This window comes from Sardina pilchardus, chromosome 2 (genome assembly GCF_963854185.1).
Source record: "Sardina pilchardus chromosome 2, fSarPil1.1, whole genome shotgun sequence".
In the NCBI taxonomy this organism is placed as follows: domain Eukaryota; kingdom Metazoa; phylum Chordata; class Actinopteri; order Clupeiformes; family Clupeidae; genus Sardina; species Sardina pilchardus.
The window spans coordinates 23,089,379-23,114,827 of NC_084995.1; the positions used below are offsets into that span (position 1 = coordinate 23,089,379).

At 45.8% G+C, this 25,449-nt stretch overlaps 1 protein-coding gene and 4 non-coding genes across 5 annotated transcripts in view; all 5 read left to right on the forward strand.

The window, feature by feature from the left end:
- The first annotated feature begins 498 nt into the window (after positions 1 to 498).
- On the forward strand, positions 499 to 570 carry trnag-ucc (transfer RNA glycine (anticodon UCC)). The gene has a single exon. It is a non-coding gene; the product is annotated as a tRNA-Gly (tRNA).
- A 581-nt stretch (positions 571 to 1,151) lies between these two features.
- Positions 1,152 to 1,223, forward strand: trnag-ucc (transfer RNA glycine (anticodon UCC)). The gene has a single exon. It is a non-coding gene; the product is annotated as a tRNA-Gly (tRNA).
- Positions 1,224 to 1,782: 559 nt separating this feature from the next.
- Positions 1,783 to 1,854, forward strand: trnag-ucc (transfer RNA glycine (anticodon UCC)). The gene has a single exon. It is a non-coding gene; the product is annotated as a tRNA-Gly (tRNA).
- Positions 1,855 to 2,435: 581 nt separating this feature from the next.
- On the forward strand, positions 2,436 to 2,507 carry trnag-ucc (transfer RNA glycine (anticodon UCC)). Its single transcript has one exon. It is a non-coding gene; the product is annotated as a tRNA-Gly (tRNA).
- A 3,847-nt stretch (positions 2,508 to 6,354) lies between these two features.
- Positions 6,355 to 25,449, forward strand: part of gpc5c (glypican 5c) — a 164,161-nt gene continuing 145,066 nt past the window's right edge. The window contains exons 1-2 of the mRNA XM_062522343.1: positions 6,355 to 6,715; positions 16,382 to 16,543. Of these exons, the coding sequence (XP_062378327.1) occupies positions 6,547 to 6,715; positions 16,382 to 16,543 (331 nt within the window). The 5' untranslated portion in view covers positions 6,355 to 6,546. The remainder of the gene's footprint in view (positions 6,716 to 16,381; positions 16,544 to 25,449) is intronic.

A 25,449-nucleotide genomic window follows, 5' to 3' on the forward strand; every position in this document is an offset into this window, starting at 1 on the left:
TGTTTTCAGAAATTTGCCCAAAAAATCACCTCTTAAAGAGGCCCCGGAGAATGTTTTCTCTGCAGAATTACACACATTGAGTGGTGGTCCAAGATCACGACTTAATGTAATTATCAAGTAAATATCTGCAAAATGGAGAAAACTGTCAAAGGTCAGAGGTTGAAGTTATGCTTTGTTAGAATGTTAGAATAATGATAGTTTTGTGTTTTTTCTTTATAAGAGGGAAGCAAGGTTAGTGGCTTAGACCAACCCAAAAACAATTCAGCCAGTCAGCTTGATGTGTCAGGGAGGGAGGGCGTCTTGATGCTGTTGAGTTCAGATATCAACAGCATCTCCCCAAAACCATGTACTAGCCCTTTAAGCACAGTGAAGTTTTGTCTACTCTGTCAGAATGTTCAAACCTGCGTGACGTGTCACAGACCAGGCTCTGCAGCGGCGCTGCAACGCTCCTCCTGGGTTTCCACTCCTCTCGGGGGTGTGAGCCAGATGTGTGTGTAAGCGTTGGTGGTATAGTGGTGAGCATAGCTGCCTTCCAAGCAGTTGACCCGGGTTCGATTCCCGGCCAACGCAGATGGCCTTTTTGTGCTTGATGTCCTATTAGCATTTAACAAACATATTACATTACATACTTACATATGGCATATTTTGGATGAATTGCGTGCAGTAAAACTATGTAGATATTTTCGGACTAAATAACTTTTTGGAATTCCACTCCAGTCTTATGCTGGGGAAATATTCACGGGAAAACTTGGTAGTGTGTAGTAGTGTGGCCAGATTGGTCAGATCATATTAACATAGAGAAGCTTTTACAGGCATGTAGTTAGAGCCTGAGACCGTTTTAGGAAGTTTCAGGCAGACGTGGCATAGAGGGTGGAATGAGGGTGTGTCCTGCTGGAGGGCCTGGGGGTTGGGATGAGGGACTCCACAGTTTGCAGATACTTGAGAAAAAACACCTACTGAAATGTTTTTAATTGGTGGTTTGTTTTTGAAACCTTTCTTTCCTATATTGTAGTCTTCAGTGAGATGAACGGAAAACTTATGCACTTATGCACTTATTTTGACTGTATAAACTGTGTTTTAGTTTTATGTGAAATCTGTAATATTTGTGGGGTGAAAACACAGGATATGTGTTCAAACACAGGTTATTTTCAGCGTTGGTGGTATAGTGGTGAGCATAGCTGCCTTCCAAGCAGTTGACCCGGGTTCGATTCCCGGCCAACGCAGCAGGCTTTTGTCTACCGTATCAGAATGCACAGACCTGCCCTGACATTAGTGATAAGGTTTTGTTTTCAGAAATTTGCCCAAAAAATCACCTCTTAAAGAGGCCCCGGAGAATGTTTTCTCTGCAGAATTACACACATTGAGTGGTGGTCCAAGATCACGACTTAATGTAATTATCAAGTAAATATCTGCAAAATGGAGAAAACTGTCAAAGGTCAGAGGTTGAAGTTATGCTTTGTTAGAATGTTAGAATAATGATAGTTTTGTGTTTTTTCTTTATAAGAGGGAAGCAAGGTTAGTGGCTTAGACCAACCCAAAAACAATTCAGCCAGTCAGCTTGATGTGTCAGGGAGGGAGGGCGTCTTGATGCTGTTGAGTTCAGATATCAACAGCATCTCCCCAAAACCATGTACTAGCCCTTTAAGCACAGTGAAGTTTTGTCTACTCTGTCAGAATGTTCAAACCTGCGTGACGTGTCACAGACCAGGCTCTGCAGCGGCGCTGCAACGCTCCTCCTGGGTTTCCACTCCTCTCGGGGGTGTGAGCCAGATGTGTGTGTAAGCGTTGGTGGTATAGTGGTGAGCATAGCTGCCTTCCAAGCAGTTGACCCGGGTTCGATTCCCGGCCAACGCAGATGGCCTTTTTGTGCTTGATGTCCTATTAGCATTTAACAAACATATTACATTACATACTTACATATGGCATATTTTGGATGAATTGCGTGCAGTAAAACTATGTAGATATTTTCGGACTAAATAACTTTTTGGAATTCCACTCCAGTCTTATGCTGGGGAAATATTCACGGGAAAACTTGGTAGTGTGTAGTAGTGTGGCCAGATTGGTCAGATCATATTAACATAGAGAAGCTTTTACAGGCATGTAGTTAGAGCCTGAGACCGTTTTAGGAAGTTTCAGGCAGACGTGGCATAGAGGGTGGAATGAGGGTGTGTCCTGCTGGAGGGCCTGGGGGTTGGGATGAGGGACTCCACAGTTTGCAGATACTTGAGAAAAAACACCTACTGAAATGTTTTTAATTGGTGGTTTGTTTTTGAAACCTTTCTTTCCTATATTGTAGTCTTCAGTGAGATGAACGGAAAACTTATGCACTTATGCACTTATTTTGACTGTATAAACTGTGTTTTAGTTTTATGTGAAATCTGTAATATTTGTGGGGTGAAAACACAGGATATGTGTTCAAACACAGGTTATTTTCAGCGTTGGTGGTATAGTGGTGAGCATAGCTGCCTTCCAAGCAGTTGACCCGGGTTCGATTCCCGGCCAACGCAGCACTTTTCGTTTCGCCTTTAGTTGACGTAAATCCAGGGCCCCTGTACTGTAGTTGTTATTTAATCCTGTTGGTTTTGCCACATGTCACTGTCAGTATGTATGTTAATCTTTGACAATATTTGTCCTCCGAGGAGCCCCTTCATTTTCCAGACACCCATATGGCTAGCACGTCTTGGATGACACATCTGAAAAGTAACAGGGTTGACTACATGTTTTTATGACATATTTGTGGGGACCTCTGTAATGAACTATGATGTAAGGTCATAACCTTCCACAAGCTTCATCTGAATAATCAGCTGAACATGGCTTTACTGCTTATTCACTTTGAAGTGATAACGTAGTTAATGTAAATAAATTATAATAATAATAAATTAATAGATAATAATAATGATTTGGTACACTGTCAGTATCACCTCAACTTACTGTAAAGTGTCAGACCGGTAGGTGTGCTGAGGAGATGTCTGATGGTTATGTTGCAGGGTCAGATGGGACTAAATGTGTCTGAGGGCACTGACGGGAGATCTTTTCTAAAAATGCAGGGAACAATTTTTTTTCTCTCTCTTTTGTTGTTGTTGTTGCTTGAGGCAATGCAACGTTGTCTCAAAGCAAATGCTAATCTTTAATCTTTGAAACATTTATTAAAGAGTGAAGACTGTGCAAAATAAAGTGTAAGTATTGACTTGTAATATTCAGAACATTTGCATTACTTGTCCAGTAGATGGCAGTAGAGAAGAAAGTCAAAAGGGCAGGCAGGCAGCCCAGATTTTGAGTGGTTGATGTTATTGTAATCGGCGTAAGCCCAGTCTAACATTATTCCACTTTGGATCAACTGAAATAAAGTGTGCAGGATCAAGTGTTTCACTTACATACATTACATTGCCCAAACAGTTCTGCTCCAGACTATGTATTTTGAAAACAGCTTTGAGTAGAATTAGAAAGACCTCACTTTTAGCCTGATGCTGACTATCGAGCCAGGCCAAGCTAAGGCTATATTTGAGCCTACTGGTGATAATGGCTGAGCTTCACGCACCAAGACGTTTCCTTCCCCATTATCAGAGTAATTATGTAGAATTCTGGGGCATTCTTATTGTGTTCATATGTTACTCCAGTGTGTAGTATAACGGGGAGAGGTCCACACCATTATATTCAATCTTGTGACCAGATGTGGACACGAGTCAGGGAGGCTTAGGCCTGTGTCACAAGGATGTAGGATTTGCCATAGAGGGTCATGCTGCTATGTCGGTCGGAGACATACCCGAGTCCTCAGCCATAACATGAGCCGAATGAGATATCGTCTTGTAGTTCTGGTCCAGGGTCAGTATTTTTCCATCTGGTCATAGCTGGTTTTGTACAATGGTTGGAAGCGAATCAAGGAGCATCTTCTCTCAGGACGCTTTGCAGCCCGCTTCCAATAACAACCACGAAGGTTAGACTCTGCAGTTTTACTGTTCGAGACTTAGCCTGCGACCATCTTCAATACAGACATTAGATCTAAAACACAACGCAACATTTTTCTGGAGAAACCAGAGAATCCGACAGGCTGTTAGCCCCTCTGTCTTGTCCTAAATCCTGCCCACAAAGCCAACATCATGCCTACATTAAGGGAAGGAAATGGCTTAAAAAGTTCCTGTTGCCATATATTTTGCCTGTGGCATATTAAAAGTTATGCTGATACGGAAATAAAGCTTCTTTCACAAGATAGATAGGCCTTTCTACTCCTATAATGCTACCATGATGTTTTAGCAGTTAATTCAGCAATACACTCAACAGCAGCTTGAGCATGTGTTCTGGGAAAATTGTGGTTAATACGGTATGTTAACGCATCTGAAGCATATTTATACTTCAAATTTCGACTCCTACATCTACAGGGTCTTAACATGTAAAACAGTTTGACCATGATTTAAATGCATTTCCAGAAATTGTCAGGCAATCTCAAAATAGTGAGTGATCAATTGAATTGTGGTGATACATTAGCATTTTCTTTTTTTTTTTTTTTAAGTATATTTTTTGGGCTTTCATGCCTTTAATGGGACAGGACAGTGTAGAGAGACAGGAAGCGAGTGGGAGAGAGAGTTGGGGTGGGATCCGGAAAGGACCACGGGGCGGGAGTTGAACCCGGGTCGCCGGCGTGCGGTGCAGGTGCCCCAGCCAGTCGCGCCACGACTGGGGCCACATTAGCATTTTCTATAGCCTTGTTCACATAACCACTCCAAATCTGATTTTTAGCACATCCATATTGTATCTAGCTTAGTTTTTTGGAAGTCAGGACAGTGAAAAACCACATGAGATCCATTTTTCCCAAACGCTATTCAAACCACATAGAGAGGTGGTTTCGAATGCGATTCCAATCGGATTTTTACAGATCAGTTTCAATCTGAACGCCTCGGTTGCTTGAATAGGATTTCGAAATTGTCTTTCGCATCAGTCGCAAAGACACACAAACAACAACAACAACAATCCAGATCCAGTGAGACAGAAGTAATTTCAAGGCATGTTAAACGACCAAGCGGTTAAAGATCTGCCATTCTGCCCATCATCCAGTTTTGACAATTTTGATCAAAACATATTCTGAAAACAATCAATGTTATTATCTTAATATTCTGGCAAGTTTAATATGTTATGATAGTCGTCAGTGGGCCAGAAGTGGTGGTTTGATATGGGCTTTTGTTCACAATTTGGTCCCCTTCACTTTGAAAATATCTCCTACTTCCCTGCACTGTCGAGGTAAAAGTACTATCAGCAATTCTGGATGACATCACATCCATGAACCTTTGTAGCTAAGATTCAGCAGTTCCAGTCGTTGCATGCAAAAAAGTTGGGACCCCAAACCACTGATCTCAAATGATTGGGATATAAACCAAGTATCAAGGCGCTACAACAACTTCCTAAAAACGTCTAGAAGGAAACTCTTTCATCCCCACACCACACTCGTGTGCCCAGCAGAGGGCAGCCTGAATATCACAAGTGAAACTACTTGTCAATTAGTCTGCTTCAGTCATTCCATGGGCCTATTTCTTCATTCATCTCTGACATTGTGATATCAAACAGAAATGCATTTGGGCTGTGCTGTATAGTTTATATGTATTGTTACATTTGGAAAGGCATTTGGCAAAGCAGTACTTTGTGTGGTGCACATAATCAACTGGGACAGAAAAAAAATCAACTACATTTAGAAATGGCTACATTTGGAGATGGATATGAGGCCGACCATCTCCTTTTTTTTTATATCATTGTCAGACACAATACATTCTGAAAGACTTTACAAATCAGGTAGCCTGTGCTTTAATAACCATTCAAATATATCTCTGATTAGTCCTTTATAAAGCTTACAACTATTTCATATGGAGTAGACCTCAGATCATTAGATCAAAGTAGGTCATGAACCTCTGCAGTGGACAGTGCTCATTTTGATCATTATATGTCAAACTAATTCGCTATTAATTTACAGTCATTAGGAGTATATTTGGAATCAGACATGTTATTTATTGACTTAGTTTCACTCATTTGCAGTTGATGAATGAATAACTTTAAAAATGCATGTCCTAGCATTTGTTTAAACACTGTGTGTGTGTGTGTGTGTGTGTGTGTGTGTGTGTGTGTGTGTGTGTGTGTGTGTGTGTGTGTGTGTGTGTGTGTGTGTGTGTGTGTGTGTGTGTGTGTGTGTGTGTGTGTGTGTGTGTGTGTGAGAGAGAGTGTGAGCGAGTGTGTGTGAGACAGAGGGTGCCAAAAGGAGGAGGGGGGGAGAGAGCGAAAGCAAGCATGTGTGACTACGTCTTCGCACTGAGTGCCCGATAGCACTACACTACAGTTCATGATCGCTCAGTCCCGATAGGACTGTACCGCTAGATTGAGAATGCCCAGTGCAAAAACTCAGCGGAGAATGTAGGACTGTAACGGACCTACTATACAAGCCGTATATTTATGCTGTAATTTCTGTTCTCAGTTTTTTTTGTGTTTGTGTATTTAGGCTACTTTACTTTTTTTTGTGGTATCGATACAATTATAATAACGCACGGATATCGCGCTTGAGATGCTGCAATGTCCCTGGGATTGTTCACACGCGTTAACTTTTGGTGGATTATCCTGGTAGTGTCTCTGACGATAGAGACTTCCCGTGTGAGATGTCACAGCTGTCATGAAGTTAAAACGGCTTTCCAGGTGCGACAGATTGGACCGCTGAAATGGGTACCAGAAACACCTGGAACAGGTCAGTGACAGTAGCCAACGCTACAAGAATGCGGTAACATACAAACCCCAACGTGCAACGTGTAGTTCAGTGTTACAATAACAATGTCGTTCAGACTTAAATGCAAGTCGCGTTTTGATTCACCAACATCCTAGTGCCACTGCCAGTGGAACCACCGGTGTTGTATGAAATAGACACTGAGATCCTTTTGCGGAGCGTGTATGGGGCTTTGGCTTGTAGGCTACAAGCTCAAGGAACAGGTGTTAGGCTACTTTGATTTTCCATTTGGTCGGCAAAGGTTGGGGTTACGTGAAAACCACTCGAATGAAGCCAATCGGAAAATCGATTATCCAAGTTAGACATTCTCGGCGGTGTGTCGCTCTTTCCCCTGCACACAGTATGTGTCAAGATAGTGACCAGCATGTATACACGGCCATTTCTCGAGACACCACCAGACTTTAGGCTACATTATTATTGATTAAAGCAGTTTGCTAAAATGAAGTTAGGCAAGTTAACTCGGTGAAGGGTAGGGACCTTTTTTGAAGCGGATGCGGGAATTTGTGAGGTTAACCAGCACACGCGCGGACTTATCCACTTTCACTGTGGGAAGTGTCACAATTTGTGCCGCGACTGCTGCGGAGACAGCAGACACTGACAGACACCTCTACCGCTTTGACATATGACTCAGCCCCGAGGAGTACGCGACGGTACGACGCTAAAACGATAGCTGGTGACCTCACTGACTAGAAATACCCGATGTCTGTGCCCGTGGCCCGTGTTGAGGGAACAGCCGAGAATGTAATATCGCCCCATCGCCAAGACTTGCAGACAACAGACACCTGTCACATATGTTGTGACACACTTGCTTTAAAATGTTTTGGTGTTAGCTGCTATATTAATATGCCATTGGCAAGATGCAATACAAGATAACCTGCATCTAATATGTGATTTGTAACATGATAGGGGAATCAGATTGGTCTTGTTTATTGTATAAGGCTTCCTTCACCGTCATCACAATAACAATGGAAGGATGCAGTACCATGGGAATAACACTACTTGTAATAATGTTCTCCCTCCTGCACCTGTGCACACACACCAAATGGTTTGTACAATTAGGCCTGCTCACATAGATGCATAGAACACACCCATTTTAAAAGCATTGCTACAGAATAAAAAAACAGGATTTGTAGATGCAGTCTGGCTTTTACCTTGTGGTCAGGGGAAGTAGACAATCAGTGTCAAACATACCCACAAGGCCATTCAAACCACAGTCTGTTTTGTATATGGTTGCCCTGGCGACAGCATCCTTGTGGTCATATTTGGGAGGCACAAGATGTGCAGTGAGTGTGGGCCACAATGCGGTGTGGTCCTGAGGAGAGGTCTCCATGTTCTGACATGCTTGTTTTTTACTGCATCCAATAAAGCTCAGGGCATGCAGCAGCTGACTGTCTGGGAGCAAAAGTGAGTTTTATCAGTGTGTGGTCGTGGAGGGGAAGAAGGCGAGAGCCTACAGAGGGGAATCTGTGGTATGCGGTAGTGTTTCAGGTCACTCGGAGAGTGCAAGCATGTCCTCGGCTAGCATGCCTGTGGCTGCCTGCGGATGCAGACCTTTTGGCTTGGCTGTAAATGTGTTTTTTTTTTCTCTGTCAGGCGATTGGTTTATGGGTTGTCATTCCTTGCCTTCCACTGCAACTACATCAAGGACAAAAATAAATAAATTAATGAGTAAATACACACACATATGTATATGTATGTATGTATATGTCTGATAACAAAGCCATGCACAATTTTCACATATATTGAGTAGCCCTAGACTCTGTCTAGCCTCCTTAAAAGTATTTCTCCTCAAACTCTTCTTTCCTCTCTGTCCTTAGGACATAATGAAGAATAGGGCTTTTACTGCTGCCAGTTAACAGACTATTCAGAGACTTTAAGGTGATCAGTGAAATAAAATATTTTAACCACAGATTTTAGTTTCCTGTAAATCACAGCAGTAGTCCTGCCTTGGCATTATGCCAGGTAAAGCATATTAGGATAACATGTTGATGGTGCCTCTTTGACAGGTCGTTATTACAGAACCATTGGCTTGTAATAAACTTGCTCATTGTCTGCAAATTATTCTATCCAAGCCTGCAAAAGAGTCTGCTGTTGTAGCTGCCAGTTTAGTTGGGCCAGATTGAAAGAGACTGTAAAAAGGGTATTAGAAGTGAAAAATGACTAACTTCAGTCTGACATGCTGCTGATGCTTAATTTTTCCCGCGGTGTTACCACATCAACGCTCTGCTAAGAGGAACATCAAAGAGATTTGGCATGGCCTCAAAGTTGTTCATGTCCTTTGATGAGTGGCACAGTTGCTGCATTCATAAGGCGAATGTAGTCAATCTCTGGCGGACGAAGAAAGAACTGCACTGCTGCTCATAACTCTCCTTTTTTTGCTGTTTCTGGCTTTGCCTGTTGCACGTCATTTTGCTACCTTCACATCTTCTGACCCTCGCTACAGCTTCAATAAACACAGCCTGAAGACCAATATTGAATTGGCACAGTGGTCAAAAACTTTATCGGTCAGTGCCAACGGTGCAGCAATCTTTCTGTAGATCCAGTTAGTCGTCCCACTGCTGTCAGTCTTCTCTCAATCAGCTCTGGCTTTGCCCCGTTTCCACCAGCATGATCTCAGTCTCTGCCCAATCTTTTTATGTGTCTGATTCCACATCACAGGCATCTTTTATTGGGTTCGAGGTGCACTTAGCTGGGGGTTTTCTCGCATGTCAAACCCCACCATGTAGGTGGAACAGCTCAATCAGCGTTTAATAGTCCGGAGAGATTCCTCTCATTCTCAGTCTTTTAACTCTACTGCTAAAACCTAGTGAATAACTAGGTTATTTATTATCACCGCATTAACATTCTCTGATGTAAATCAGAATCTCATATCTTACAGGCTTGTGCAAAATTCCACATTTTGGAATTGGCCTCCATTCAATTCACAAGTGGGATTTTTAATTGAATTGGCTCCGCCCCACAGGAATTGGAATTGGAATTGGAATGACAGGAAGTTGAATTAAATTCAGGGCAATTCAAAGCAATTCCACAGTCACACAACCAGTGTGGCACATGAACACATGCAATGCCTTGGAATCACCATTTCATGAGCCATTTCATGAGCCTTTGCAAGAACACTGAGAACTTCACCTGGGTGTTCTTGAAGAGGAAATGGTTAGAGACCAGTAGAATTTGGATCTGAGTTGTATCTAATGTTATGCTTTGAAATGAACAATGCTTTGTTCCCACCATGATTGCGTTAGGTATTGAACACGCACAAAGCATCAGCGGTTGCATCATTTCAAACTCAAAGAATGTGTCTCAATTCTGTGGTACAACATATTCAGCATGTTTCATTTTAAGACCTCATCTTCAAGTCTTAACTTATATCAAAGTGATGTTCCTTTAACATTGATATTGCAATACTAAGTAGCCTACACAATGCTTACTCAGAAGTAGTACTAAATGCATCTGAATGCCTATATTCCGTGCCACCATTATACAAGTTTCATAACATATTACAAGTTGTATGTTTGATGCAATCATATCTGATGCTATCATATTATGAAGCTTCATTTTTAAACACTCTTAAATTATTTGTACATGAATTTTTTTCGAATTTCATTGAATTTAAATTCTACTTCCTTTAATTCAAATTCAAATTGTAATTCTAGATCTTGTATTTGATCTCAATTCAAATTCAATTCAAATTCAAGAATTGAATTGGAATTTCAGAGCAATTCTCAATTCAGTTCTGAAATTTACACAAGCCTGATGATATCTCACCATATTTTCATCTTGTGAGCTATAGCATAGTACTAAGCTGAATTGTATAATGAGGTTCCATAAATGACTCAGTTTTGGCATGGAGTCATAGGCATTGCCACATTGATATGCCCAGGCCAGTGCAGACAGTGACGTACTGTAGCACTCAATACTTAAGGCAATTGACCTTTTACAGTGAATCTGATACCTGTTGCGGTCGCACTAAGGTGCTGATTTGTTTTGACTGAGCAAACATGCTCTTCTTGAATGTTTCCCGCTTACTCTATGAAACCATATAGTTTAGAATTGCAGGTGTTGTTGTTTTGTGAGTGTGTGTGTGTGTGTGAGCGCACCTGTGTGTGTGTCCGTGTGTGTGTGTGTGTGTCTGTGTGTGTGTGTGTGTGTGTGTAAGCTGTTGAGTCTAGGTCAAATTATTCTGAGTCTGCAAGTAAGAGCTGGTTTGGTGAGACAGCTGTGTGTTGTGGTGAGGTGGTGTGGGCTCTCCTCTCACACACACAAACACTTTTCCAAACTGGTCAGGCCCTCATACCCCTTTACCCACTTGATGTGGCTCCCTATTAATGCTTGACTTTGCCGTGGGCACTGCAAAGGTTGGAGTAAAAAAAAAGAATAAATAAATACATGGTCATCCTCGTTGGTACATCAGTACAGCAGGTCCGCGCCAACTCCAAAAAAGAGCAAGTATGTAGCTTTTTTTTCCAGCAGGATACCTCCCAAGCACAACAACAACAAAATAAATCAATATAGAGTAAATATCCTGCCATTTTAAGTGCATGAGAGAACATCAAAGAGAATATTGCTTGTGGTGCAGGAGGGTGAGAGTAGTGTCTAAGAATCCTTCCCTGTATTAATTACCATGCTCCCATTCCCAGAAAGTTATTCCTGCCTGAAGAAAAAAAAGCAAAGTCAGGAAATTACTGTCCCCTGTCTGGAAAAAAACACTGAATTAAAAAAAAAACCCTTACTGCATTGCTTGGATTCCTTATTGACCAACGAGTGCTCCACAACCGTGGATTCGGTTTTGGCATGCACGGTGTACACAGCTGTTTTTTTAAAAATCCTTTCCAAAATACAAAAAAAGTGGGTATTTGACCTCAGTTAGTCAGAGGGCAGAATGATGGTGCCAGCAAGGGGGCTTACGAGAGCACTGGAGCAGCTACTTAATACGCTCAATTAATCAGGGGGTATTTGTCACCTGAGAGAGCTTAGATAGATAGGGGGTTTGGAGCGCAAGTCTGAAGGGCTGTGGGGTTGTCTGTTGAGGCAGAATCATGGGCACACACCATCAGGCTCTAATTGAGCCATGTCTCAGGAATTACACACACACACACACACACACACACACACACACACACACACACACACACACACACACATACACACACACACACACACATACACAATCAGGGAAGCCGCTGGAGTCCATTTCAAATCACATCAGGCCCAAAGGGTTACTGCCGTGTCATTCTCTGTTCGGCAGTCAGTGGCAGACTTGACTGAGACCCACACTGGTCCACACTTAACAGCTGTGCACATATGAGACTGTGCTGCTTGTTGTTTACCATGCGGTTAATGTGTCTGTAGATTTTAAGCCACATAACGAACAGCTGTTACTAAATCCTGTTGCAAAGATAATACTAGCAGTCAAGACTGTCGAGGTTACCACTAATCAAGATCATGTTGCAACTTTTTGACATTTTAACTGAGAAAATACGTAATACGTATTTTAAAAATGCACATCATCAGAAAATAATCTCCTATACAGAGAAATTATAAACACTGAAACATGGCCTATGTCATTCTTTTGACTTAAGTGTCAAATGTTGTAAAATCCCTCTACCAAACATTTCGGAAGAACATGGCTAAATACATGACTTCATATACTGAACAAAAATACAAACGCAACATGTTGGAAGTAAAAGATCTAAGACTTGCACACATAACGTTTATTTCACCCAGTAACAGCTCTGTTGGACGTCTCTGCAATCAGAATGTTAGTTACTCACTCCCTCAAACTTGTGACATCAGTGGAATTGTGTTGTGTAATAAAACTGCACATTCAGCTTTTTATTGTGACCAGACCATATCTGTGCAATGATCATGCTTTTTTTTTTTAGATCAGCATTGTTTTATATGCCACACCCGTCAGGTGTGATATTATCTTGGCAAAGGTGAAGAGCCCTCTAACACAGATATGAACTCATTTGTGTGCCAAAATTTAGATAAATAAGTAACCGGTATCTGTATGCATTGAACACATCTTATATCCTACTGCAATTGATCAACAACAACCAAAAAGTCAGAGCAAAAGCAAAAATGTTTTGCTTATATTTGTATTCAATATGAATAAAACCAGACAAACATTTCCAAAGTTTTGTATTACATTGTTTAATGGTAATACTGTTGTTTTCATTCAGTTTTATATGCTTTCACCACAGAAGTTAAACACAACCATCATATTGTGTAACCACAAATGATTGTCCTGACAAAATAGTGGAAATCGCAACCCCATCAGTTTTGTTGTAAGATGGTATTAAATCAGCAAAAAGTTTCTGAAAGCAACTTCCTTGTAGTTTCACGAATACATTTGTTTCAAAGAAAAACGGCCTTGTCTCTTTTGTCCTTTGTCTCATTTCAAGGTCTGTTTCTGTGTTCTAGGACTTTTCATGGGGTGTCAAGTGGGGTGTCAAATTATGCGGTTTGAGTGGCCGACTCGGTTTTATATTTTTCTATTGAAACATCAGTATCACCTCTTACGAAATTGGGTTATGAAATGTTATTGAATTGACAGTTTAGAGTGAGAGAAAGTGGAATATTGGAGCTAATGCAGAACATTAAACCACATATTTGAATATTATTCTAAAATGTGGTTTAATGTCCTGCATCAGGCTCAGTATTTGAATATTGGACATAATGCTCTATTCCACTTTCTCTCAAGAGGCTCTTCTTGGACTGACTAAGGACATCTCCCCTGGGTGTCATCTTCAATTCAATTCAATTCATCATCTGTCCATTACTGTTGACCCCAACTGCAACAGTAACCTGCAGACCATGGGGCCCAGACCATTTGAGCAGGGTGATAGTGGTGGTGGTGGTGGGGCTGGCTGATGGGGCTGGCCGATGCTCTGGAATATTCTCGCCCCGATCCCCCCTGTCAGATTTAGACGTCGAGCCAAAGTCTTTTGTCTGGATCATTTTCCCCCTGCCGTCCCCCGGTCACCGGTCCCCGCTTCCACGCCAAGCGCTGGAGCTGCAGAGGCCAGTCAGTGGGCTGGATTCCGCGGCGAGTCCCGGCATATTAGTTTCACGCCGGAGATAAAGTGGAGGGCTGAGGCCAAGCCAGGAGAGAGCGCGGGTGGGGAACAGAGGTCAGCCATGACTTCATACCACGGGGATGAGACCAGCTGGTGCATGGGGAGGGGGGTGGCGGCGGCGGCGGCGATGATTTAGGAGGGGGAGCATAATTAAGAGACAGCGATGCGAGTGGGCGAGAGAGAAAGGGAAAGAGAGAGAGAGAGCGAGAGAGAGAGAGAGAGCAACTGAGCCTATTGTATTTCTGGGGTGGATTTGCAAAAGGGGGCACAAGTCCTTTTTAGCGGTTGGAGGGGGTTGTTGGGGAAATGGAGGGAGAGAGAGTAAGAGTGACATATTAACAAAAAAGAGAGAGAGAGACATTGATGGAGAGTGAGAGACTGGAGAGGTGTGCTTGTTAGGCCTGTCCAGATTTTTCCTGAGAAAAGATGGAAGGCGAGAGTGACTGAAAAGTGAGAGACGTCAATAAAGAGACCATGGAAGAAGCGGAGTGATCGACAAAAAAAGAGAGAGAAAGAGAGATAGATTGAAAGAGAAAGCGAGCGAGAGATTTGGGATTCGGGGCTCTCGGGTTTCACAGCTCCCCTCCGCCAGCCCCGTGTGGGGCCCCCGCGGCGGAGCGCGGCGAGAGCCAGGGGCCTCTCGTCCAGTCCAGGAGCTTTAATAGCAGCCGGCCGGACTAATTATGGTCGGCCATGATGTCACCTCGCGGCTCTCGCTCTGCTGATGTCCCCAAAAAGATGAAGGGGGGGGGGGGGGGGGGGCGGAGGGGGGGGACGAGAGCGGCGAAGGCCGGCGTCACGGTGAGGTCTTTATTTGGGGCCCGGCCGCTGATGTCAGGCCCAGGGCTGTTAGGTAATGGCCTCGCTGTGGATGTGAACGAGACTGTTATGGCTAAGAGGCCGAAATGGGTTAGAGAGGTCTTCTGAAGTGTGGACTGTGGCGTCTTCGCTTTATGTGTGTGGACTGTCGTGTGTTTGCGGTATGTGTGTGTCTTATATTAGTGTGTGTGGGTGTCTCTGTGTGTGAGTGAGTTTGTTGATGGTGTGTGTGCGTGCTCTCCCATGCAGCCGACGCTCTATTTGAGTATACTGTAGCTGCGTGCAGACGTGTCCTCTGCACTATATGCTGATCTTTGTCAAACGGAGGTCCGACCCTTCGGGCGATTCAGATATGTTGCTAATGCTAACCTGCGGACATTATGTGTGAACGGCACCGACGCACCTGAACATAATCTCTGCATGGTTGAACACACACGTGAACAGAATCTCTGCATGTTCATCGCTTTGTTCAGACAAGGCACCATTTGCATAATATCCGTTGGAAATACTAGGAGGGGAGTAGTGTAAGAGCCGGCTAAGTTCAGAGTTTCAAATGTCCAGTTATGTTGTTCAGAATGCACGGCCCAACCACTTGACACCCGCAGAACAAATGGATTTGCGCTTATGTCTGAAAGCAGCTTACGCGAGTTTCTATCTCCGTTCGCTCTGAGTCTGCTTCCAGGGCCAAGCCTGTGGGTTTAACTGTCCAGTTACAAAAACTCTTGCCGGATTGATCTCCTCTCTATCTCTCTCTTTCTCTCTCTCTCTCTCTCTCTCTCTCTCTCTCTCTCTCTTTCTTTTAAATTCAATTGTCAAATTCAAGTAAGTTATTTATAAGAGAATTTTTCATGTAACACAACCCAGCAAACATGCTCGTGTGGGCCCACTGCGGGCATGTAATTCGGGCCCACTGCGGGCCCCATTACCATCGTGAAATGCGGGGCACATATTGGCCCCACATATTGGCCCCTGGTGGGGCCTCTGTGGGCAAACCCACAGTTTGGGCAGAGTGTGGGGCTTGCCCACATTTGGCTCATTGGGCCCCCAGTGGAACCCATTATGGGCCCTTATATTCCCTTATACCCTCCCAAAATCCCGCGCTACCCCCTCACTTGTGTTGGTTTACTGTGGGGTAGTGTGGGCTTACTGTGGGGTTGTATGGGTTTACTGTGGGCTTACTGTGGGGTAGTGTGGGCTTGCTGTGGGTTTACTGTGGGCTTACTGTGGGGTAGTGTGGGCTTACTGTGGGCTCCTCTTACGGGGCCAATGCGGGTTAAGTGTGGGCAAGACCACAGTGGGCTTGCCCACAGAAACCCCTAAGTGGGGCCCCAAAGGGCAAAACGCTGCGGGGCCCTTATGGGCTGCCCTTATGGGGCCAATGCGGGCAAAGTGTGGGCAAACCCACAGTGGGCCTGCCCGCAGAAATCCCCAAGTGGGGCCTCAAAGGGCAAAACACCTATGGGCCCCGCATGGGCTACCCCATTAGAGGCCCGTTTGGGATTAGTGTGGGTTTGCCCTGCCCACACTTGCCCACAGTAAACCCACAATTGCCCATTGTGGGCCCACACGGGCATGTTTGCTGGGAAGGTGGTTTACACAGAGAAATTCAAAGAAGAAATACAGTGCTACATTGAGAAAATAGGAATGTACAGTAAAAAAGTAACTTGTACAATATCCCCCCTATCTCTCTCTCTCTCCCGCTCCCTCTCTCTCTCTCCCCCTCTCTTCCCAGATGTGGATCTGCTGGTGTGCAAGCACCAGGGCCCGTCGTGCTGCACCCGCAAGATGGAGGAGAGCTACCAGGTGGCGGTGCGGAGGGAGACGGTGCAGAACATCCGCTCCTACAGCTTTGAGCTCAACTACCTGCTGCTGGGCCACGCCACCGCCTTCCAAGGTACAGAAACGAGGGTGGAGGAACGAGAGGGCCTTTTTTTCTCTCTTTCTTTTGTGCTGAGTGCTTTTCCAAAACTTCAAGCAAAAAAAAAACAAAATCAAGGCTTTCATTTAGAAAGATCGAGAGAATATGATAGCAAGAATCACGATGGCACGAACGTCGTCTGCCATGCAGAGGATACACAAACGATTTGTGTTGATTGTCCAATCAAGGCCACATGTGCCCGCCATTATCCCCTAACTGACGTGCGTAAGTGCAGCACTCTTGACTAAAATGCCTGCTTTAGCTCAGCCAGCGCTGGAAGGGAATGTGATTTGGGAAGATTGCGGTTACAGGTAAGAGGGTCCTCGAGCGCTCAGATTCCAGACGGCTTTGAGGTAGTGCCATCGCTGAGTGTTTGCCTCTCGAGACACTAGCCACTGTGGTATCCTCCATCATCAGCAGTACTGGACGCGCTGCCCTTTTCCTGGCATCGCCCCGGGCACACCGGGTTTTAAGCGCGCTGCCCTTGAGAGCAATGTATCCGGCACTAAATGGCCCTCGGCTTGATTCTGCAGCTGCCCATTGGTTGGCATGGCGCTGGTAGATTTGGCTGGTCGGGTCAGCCTATCCAGCATTCTGTTTGGTTTGGCAGCCTGCGGATTGGTTTAGAGGGGCAACGTGGCCCGAGGATTAGACTGTGGTTTTTATGGAGGAAGTTTGTCTGTTTAGCCACAGTTTGACCTGTTGCTTTGGAGTTCAGCGCGCAGCTTTCTCCCTCTCTCTCTCTCTCTCTCTCGTCTCCTGTTCTGCCAAAGGGGACTTTTTTACAGGGCCAAGTGTAACGGCGCGCTGCCAGCCTAGCCCAGAGGCGCTCTGCATGACTGGGCACTCAAATGTCATTTGATTTCCGAGATCATTTTGAAATTACATAAACAGATTCTCTCTTTGAAGCATGCAAGACCAATCACTACGTTGAGCTGCAGCAGTGATGACTGCGGTCATGAAAGCAGACGTTTTTGATTGGTTTTTATAGCCATCAGGCTATGTGGATTGATTCTTTTAATTTCCACCTTCCAATTAAGTTTCAGATGAAATTTGATGAAATGTCTGTGTGTGATAAGTCAAATGGTGACTGCACATTCCTTTCGTGGTAGCCAGTTAAGATAAGTTGCCTGTTTCTGCAGAAATCTGTTAGGGTCAAAAGCCCTTACATGTTACCCTACTGGGGAAGTGGTGCCATTTTCTGACGCCAGGCAAAATAATAGCGCCGTTGGTTGAACGTATGCCTAATCCGTGCAATTGTTGCTTAATGTTTTGCTGAAAGATTGCCACATACACGTTACTATTCGTTTACATTGCGATGGCCTTGCCAAATAAAATGAATATGACTTTTGTGAGGATTCAAGAGCTTCCCTTCCCGGGCTCCTCTGTTAACTTTGGCTTGCTGTAAGAGGCAGAATTCAGGGATTGTTTTCAGGCTTTCTGTCGGGGCATTGAGGCCCAGCAGACCTTGGCCAGAGTGAATGCAGATTCATGCTAAAACGAAAGGATTATCTGATTAGCATCAGATAGCTACCACCCATAGGAGAGAGCGGCGCTATTGTTTGTCGCCATGATCAGAACTAATCCAATTTCGTTTCAAACTAATGCATCAACACCATAACCAGATTTGTGTACCCTTGACTTGAAGAGAATGTATCGGATGGCAGGCATCCAGCTGGATATTTCATTCAACCCAAAGACGACAAAGGCACTTTTGAAACGTACTCCTCTTGCATCTTTGTGATCTTAAAATGACATGCGGCAGCGGCAGCCTGTGAGACCAAACTCTCTCCCCTTTCTCTCTCTCTCTTCTCTCTCTCTCTCTCTCTCTCTCTCTCTCTCTCTCTCTCTCTCTCTCTCTCGTGTTCCACTCTGTCATCTCTCTCTCTCTTTCTCTCTGCTTCTTTCTCCTTTTCTCTCTCTCTCCCCCCTCCCCCCCCTTCCCCTCATACTCACATTCAAATTTGGATGAAACTACGCCAGATAAAAGAGGCAAAAACGTTTGGTCCAAATAAAAGGAGGAAGAGAAAAGCGAGTGAGCGCAGGCGTGAGCACCCGGGGGGGTGAAGCGGGGGGGGGGGGGGGGCTGCCTGCTGTCGTGTAGCCGTGGAGATGCTTTTACATCTGAATCGTCCAGCGGAACGGCAGGGGGAGAATAGGCAGCGGTGGCGCCACGTCCCGGGTCATTCCGTCACGTGATCAACCACGGGCGAATGCCGGACCTGAGGTAGAGGGCGGTGATGGCAACGCACACTTTTTTTTGCTTTTTTTTCGCCCATCACACCCTGCGGAGAAAGAGGGGGGATCCCTAACGTACCCCGCGTAAATCCCTCAACTACACCTGGCAACCCCTTGCTCTGTCTTTTGTTTTCCTCCCTGCTGTCATGGCTGCGGCAGGACATGGGCTGCTGTGTGGTCAGACATGTATGGAAGAGAGGATTTGGATTAATGAGCCTCTTTCATTACTCTGATTAAAGCTCCGTCCGTAGTCTTGTTGAGGAAATGAGCTGCTCTTGTTTGACATATTTGGAGATTAGCAGCAGGCTTGGTTAGGCTTTGCTTGGCTTGGCCTCTTCAGTGTTAGCTAGGAGCCCATGGAAGAATTAATGAACTTGGGTTTTAGATTTCACAATTTTCATCCAGAACAGGAATTTATTGGCATCGGCCATTTTTAAAACAGTGCTTGGACCACACAAAAATACCTGGCTTCCCCCAGTTTAACTAGCTATTATTGTACGTATGAGAAATGCATAAAACATTTTATATGGCACATTAAAGGTTTCGAAATAAAATACTTATCCTCATAAATAATTTTGAGACAACTGTATTTCAGTAGCCAAAGGCACCGTGACAAAGCATCGCACACGGACTGATTCAGCCCAAAGATGGCGTTGTCTGGTTGAGGCCAATAGCCATTCAGTCCATTAAGCCCCTAATAAAGGAATATGAGGCAGAATGGTATGTGTCAAGCAGGCCTCTTTGTATGGACATCTCATCACCAGTGGAGTTCTGCAGGAATCTGAAGAAGGTGTTTAAAAGGTCAGGTGGAATCATTGCAATGAAGTGCAGTCATTTTAATGTTATGGTTTGAGCAGTCTATGTCAGGGTTGCTTAAGCTTGGCACGATGAAAGTCTCTGGGTTTAACACGATGACGGACACACACACAGACAGACAGGCGGATAGACAGACAGACAGACAGACAGACACACACACACACACACACACACACACAGACACACACACACACATGCTCACACACTCACACACTCACACACCAATACAGTAGGCTTTATAAATGACACACTACAGTGTCTACTTGTTAAGTATGATGCTTCCTGTGATGTTTACACATTCCTACAGCTAAAGCACCCTAGCCGTAATCTGACGTACCCAGCCAATCTCATGATCATTCCTGTAACACGCGATAAGACACGAGTTTGGCTACACCAAGGGGGATACCATGAGCAATCCTGAAAGCATAATGTGTCCCGACCCATTCCAGGGTATGTTGATACCACCCTTTTGGCTCGGCGGGGAGACCAAGGGGACTGTTAATCAATCCCAGAGTTGCTCTCTTCAGCCAGCTTTTTAACCTGAGATTGGAGCTCTGTTTATTTTTGTCACCACATCGTTGCAGGGTGAGGTCTGCCTGCGTTTGTTACGTGCTGGGTTTCTCCTGGACGGTCTCTCTCTCTCTCTCTCTCTTACGTGGACAGCTGGAGTTTGGCCCAATTATTGAGGCGGGTGACGGTGGCGAGCCAGACAGCAGTGTGCCCAGACACCATTATCCGTGTCACACTCTAACTGCCATTTAAAAGTGAATGTGTGTGTGTGTGTGTGTGTGTGTGTAAGAGAGAGAGAGTGAGTGTGTATGAGTGTGAATGTGTGTCTGTGTGCGAAAGAGTGTGTGTGTGTGAGTGTGCGCGCGCGCACAGATGTGCGAAAGTGTGTCCATACATGCATGCACGTGTGTGTGTGTTTTGCTAAGGTGATGTATATTTTGATAGTCCACACACCCTGCGACGTAATGTCACATTTTGGAAGGGAAATGTCACAGGAATGGCTCCCTGTGAAAATAAAGCCCTAATTTGGCTCATTCAAAGGGGCCGTTGTTTCAACAATCCAATTTCAGCGATGGCTTACACTTCCATCCCTGTGCTCATGAAAATGGAATGCGCGCCCCTATAAAACGGCATATTTTCATAATTCATAGCATGTTTTAATCCATCTCTTCGGCAGTTGATGAATTGCATAGACGTATAAGGCCATTACGACGCCATATTCACTCATTCAGAACTCATAACATCCCACCCAGATTGCAAGACAGACGCTCGTAAAGGTGCGTGTTGGTCCCTGGTGTTGAACGAGCTCGGTGACTGGCCTTAACCATCTCTCACACACACACACGGTAGAGAGCAGAGGGGTTAGCATAAGCAGGTCAGTGTCTAAGCTGAACAGCTCCAGTTGTCTAGACAGTGAGTTTACCTCGGGCGTGCTCATTGCTCAGGTAATTGGGAGTGATTGTTGGGACGGGCTGTGGTGGCGGTGGACGCTTAGCTTCTGTCTGAGCTGCTTAAGGGCTGGCTAGGACCTTGATTTGAGGAGTGGGCTGGCAGGAGAGGTTTGTGTGTGTGTGTGTGTGTGTGTGTGTGTGTGTGTGTGTGTGTGTGTGTTGGGGGGGGGGGGGGGGGGCACTTGAACCACACTGTTGTGTCAGATGGTGACTAATCCTATAGAAGAGTCCAAAGCACTTTAGCAACCTGATCCGGAATGGCTTTAGAGTGGCACTGAGCTGACAGAGTTAATGGTGGAAAGTGTCGTTTCTGTCACCTGCTAATGTAGAGAGAGTACCCGGATTGTGGGCCAGATCTCCACCAGGATAAAATGCTGATCCGGGCCAGCTACAGATGGGGAAGAGGATCCAATTTTCTGACCCGTTCAAATGAAGTATTGCTATGTATGGATAGGCCACATATCTTTGATCTGATAGCTGCCCTTGCTTTTAACCTGTGGGAGATTTCCACGGAGATGTGAAAATAATCACAGAGTATAATCCAGAAATAATATCTGTAACTATTTTAAGTAATACAGAAACACTTTCTGCACCTGTTAGAATACGCCACATAATCATGTTACTAATCATGTTGTACAGTTCTGTCTGCCTAGTGTGCAACGTGCAGACACGTCAGCATGATATGATAAATAATAGAATGACTGTCTGTTAGTGTGACTTGATACTGAGAATGACTAATATGTGTGTGTGTGTGTGTGTGTGTGTGTGTGTGTGTGTGTGTGTGTGTTTGACTTGAAACTGAGATTTGGTTCATGTATGTGTGTGTATCAGTGCGGTGCCTGCGTGAGGTAAATGAGTCCAGTGGAGGAGACGAGGCGAACGTGAAAGACATAGTTAGACAGGGCGTGGGCTAACTGACTCCAGAGCAGCAACGGCAGCCAGCGATGCAGCCAGCGACGCAGCCAGCCGGCCAGCCAGCGATCCCCGAGTCCAGCAGGTCATTACTAGGGACAGTTAAGACGCCAGTAAGCACGTCTTCCTGTGTTTACCTTAGATCTGGGAAGAGCCCGCGGCCTCCAGGGACAAAGCAGAGGAGGATATTGGGGTCTGAGAAGCGGAGCCTGAGAAACGAGAGAGACGCAGCAAAGAGAGAGAGAGAGAGAGAGAGAGAGAGAGAGAGAGAGAGAGCAAACAGGATGAATGGATGGATGGATATTGCTGGTGGTCGGAGATGAGGCAGGGATAGAGAGATTAAGAGGCTGAAAGAGGGTGGACGGTGGAGTGGTGTAGTTGCTCTCCTCCCCGCAGGGCACAAGGTTGCTTCCTGCTCTCTTTTGTTACTGAGATGAGTCTGAGTCCTGAGGTGTTTGTAGAGCAAGCCCCCCAATACACATAGAGAGAGAGAGAGAGGGAGAGAAAGAGAGGGAGAAAGAGAGAGAGAGAGAGAGAGAGAGAGAAAGAGGCAGGGAAGGGAAGAGGAGAAAGAGCGCAAGAGAGACAGCGAGGGAGAGACAGAGAAAGTCACAGTGAGAGAGAGAGAGAGAAAGAGAGAGAGAGAAAGAAAGAGAGAGAGCAAGAGGCAGGGAAGGAGAGCGAGAAGGAGCGAGGTGCTGGGGAGACAGTGGCAAGAGAAGCAAGAGAGGAAGGACGTCCAAATGCAACAGAGGAAAAATGAATAGTTTTTCTGTGTCTCTCTGGGTGACCTCAGCTGTGTTTGGAGTTGCACCAGGCATAACTATGGAGCTTTATCCCGGCCTTGGTAAATCAAAGGGAACAGTTAGATCAGCTTAGATATTATTTATGGCTATTCAGTTGCGTTCTGTGTTTTTGTGCGTGTGGGTGTGTGTATGTGTGTGCGTGTGTGTAAGAGAGAGGGAAAAGACAGAGAGAGGAGTGTGTGTGTGTGTGTGTGCCCAGTTTAGAGGCTACTAACTTGGATTCATTTACAAGCTTTTTGTTTTATCTATTTTTTGCCTTTGTGGCTCACTCCCTTCTCCATGACTTCTGTGTACTCGTGACACTCTCTCTCCTCTCCTCTCCTCTCCTCTCCTCTCCTCTCCTCTCCACCTTCGGTCTCCCATACTGAGCCCATATTGTTTGAGCTGTTCTGGTGACCAGTCAAAAGAATGACTAAAGACGAGCTTAAGTGTGACACCCTAACAGTACTTTATACTCGTTCACCATTGGGTGTTGCCCACACTGGCCTTTGGCTGCCCAGTCCTCTCTGTGGACCTGGATGCATATTTGTGTGTGTGTGTGTGTGTGTGTGTGTGTGTGTGTGTGTGTGTGTGTGTGTGACTGTGTGTGTGTGTGTGTGTATACGTTGGATCTCACGTCAGTGGTCATTTCAGACGTTTGCCGTGTGTCAGATCAGGAGACGCCACGTCACCTACCAGGCAGTTGACATCAGCCAGAACAAAGGGAGGTAGGGAGGTGAGAGGAGAGGCCTCGCGCCCCTCCTGGTAATAAAACCCGGCGCACAAAGGCCCTCGCCAATTACTGCAGGGGCCAGTGTGCAGCGGTCACTTGTGTTCTCTTCTCACATGACTCTGAATGTGTGAAAGGGCAGCTATTGCACATCAGGAACAAGAAGATATGTGTGCAGTGTGTGTGTGTGTGTGTGTGTGTGTCTCTCTCTCTCTCTCTCTCTGTGTGGTGTGTGTGTGGGTCTGTGTCTGTGTGTGTGTCTTTGTGTGTGTGTCTGTGAGAATGTGTGTGTGTGTGTACAGTATGCTTTTGTCTGTGTGTGTGTGTGTCCTTGCAGTAATTGTGGTTTCTTTCACTGAGACTCCTGCACTAGCCCACTCCTCCCTGTCTCTGGTGGTGAGAGTTGTTTTTGATGTAGGCGGAGAAGAAGGTGAGGGCTGCACTCTAACCAGCCAGTGGAGAGGTAGCCACTCAAAACAGGCCCTGCTGCCCCCCCCCCCAAAAAAAAATAAAATAAAATATGGGGGACCCTTGTGTCTGAAAGATATGACAGCTGCCAAGATCGCAGACCACAAAGAAAAACTTAAAAACAAATTCTTCTGTAGCCCAGTTCCAGCACCCCCCCCCTCCCCCCCTCAACCACCTCATTCCTCATGTACATTCTTTAACCCTCCACACACACACACACACACACACACACACACACTTTTTCTGGTTGGTGTTTCTCGTCAGAATTCTCTCCCTCAGTGAGGGAGTAGCAAGCTGCTACGGGAAGCGTGTGGGATTTGAGAAAACATGCGGTTCCCCCCACTCCCACCCACCCCCACGAACCTCTCCGAGACAGAGCGGCCCGGGCCGGAGTGAGCTGGGTCGGGTTGGGTCGGGTGGGGTCGAGCCCCGCCGGACCGACTCCTCTGCTGACTGGAAATGGATCCGCGTCCTAATTGCGCGGGCCATGTTCCTTCCTCTGCTCCGACTGAGTCACCGAGCCGGGCCGGTTCCAGCGCCTCCCCCCCGAGGGTCCCGCCGGTGCTGGTGCTGCTCCGCTCCGCTCGGGCCCAGAGCCAGAACGCACGAGTCACGCGGCTGAAGGGACGGAACGCCGTCTGTGGATTCTGGGATTCGGCGGTGGTGTGCGACTGTGGGGGAGCGGAGGGGAGGGGAGGGGAGGGGAGGGGAGGGGAGGGGAGGGTGGAGTTTGTCAGAGTTGGGTTTTGCAGCTGCCCTCCACTTCAGGGTGCCAATGGTGTTACCGGGCATGTCCAGTTGAGCACAATAGACAGGCCTTTCTCTCTCTCTCTCTCTTTCTCTCTCTCGCTCTCTCGCTCTCTCGCTCTCTTTCTCTGTCTATCTTTACTGACCAGCTGGAGTGGGTCTGGCACTTCCTGGCTGTATTCAGTGCTTAAACACTCTATACGATTAATCTCCCTTGATTCAGACGCCACAAAGCGCCTGTGCGAGTCCTTCAGAAGGCTTGCTGGAGCGAGTCAGTCAGACTGACCCAACTGCCAGCCTCTCACCCCTGATACGGCACACGCAGCCAGAGGCGTCGTTAGATCTGGGCATTCGGGGCTACAGCCCCGGATGTTTTGGGGATAGCCCCGGATCTCCGTGCCTTACAAAATGATGAAAATCGCCACAGAGTTTCAAGATTCAAATTGAATGCCACGGTCAGCAGCCCCTAGCCTGACGTGATTGCCGCTAGTGGCGTCTAGATTTCTAGGCTATTTCTTAGCAGTCACAACTGAGAGCCAGAAACACAGGCACAACTGCAATATTGTTACTCTTGTTCGCTGACGTTCCATGGAGTCGGAATAAATTGTTGCAAATGCGACATCAGTGTTCCATGCTTCCCCCCTCTGTCGGGCTGACTGCCAGCCTCTGAAACTCGCTAACTTTAAGACCGTTCATTTGGATAACAAAGAGATAAACTTACTCACC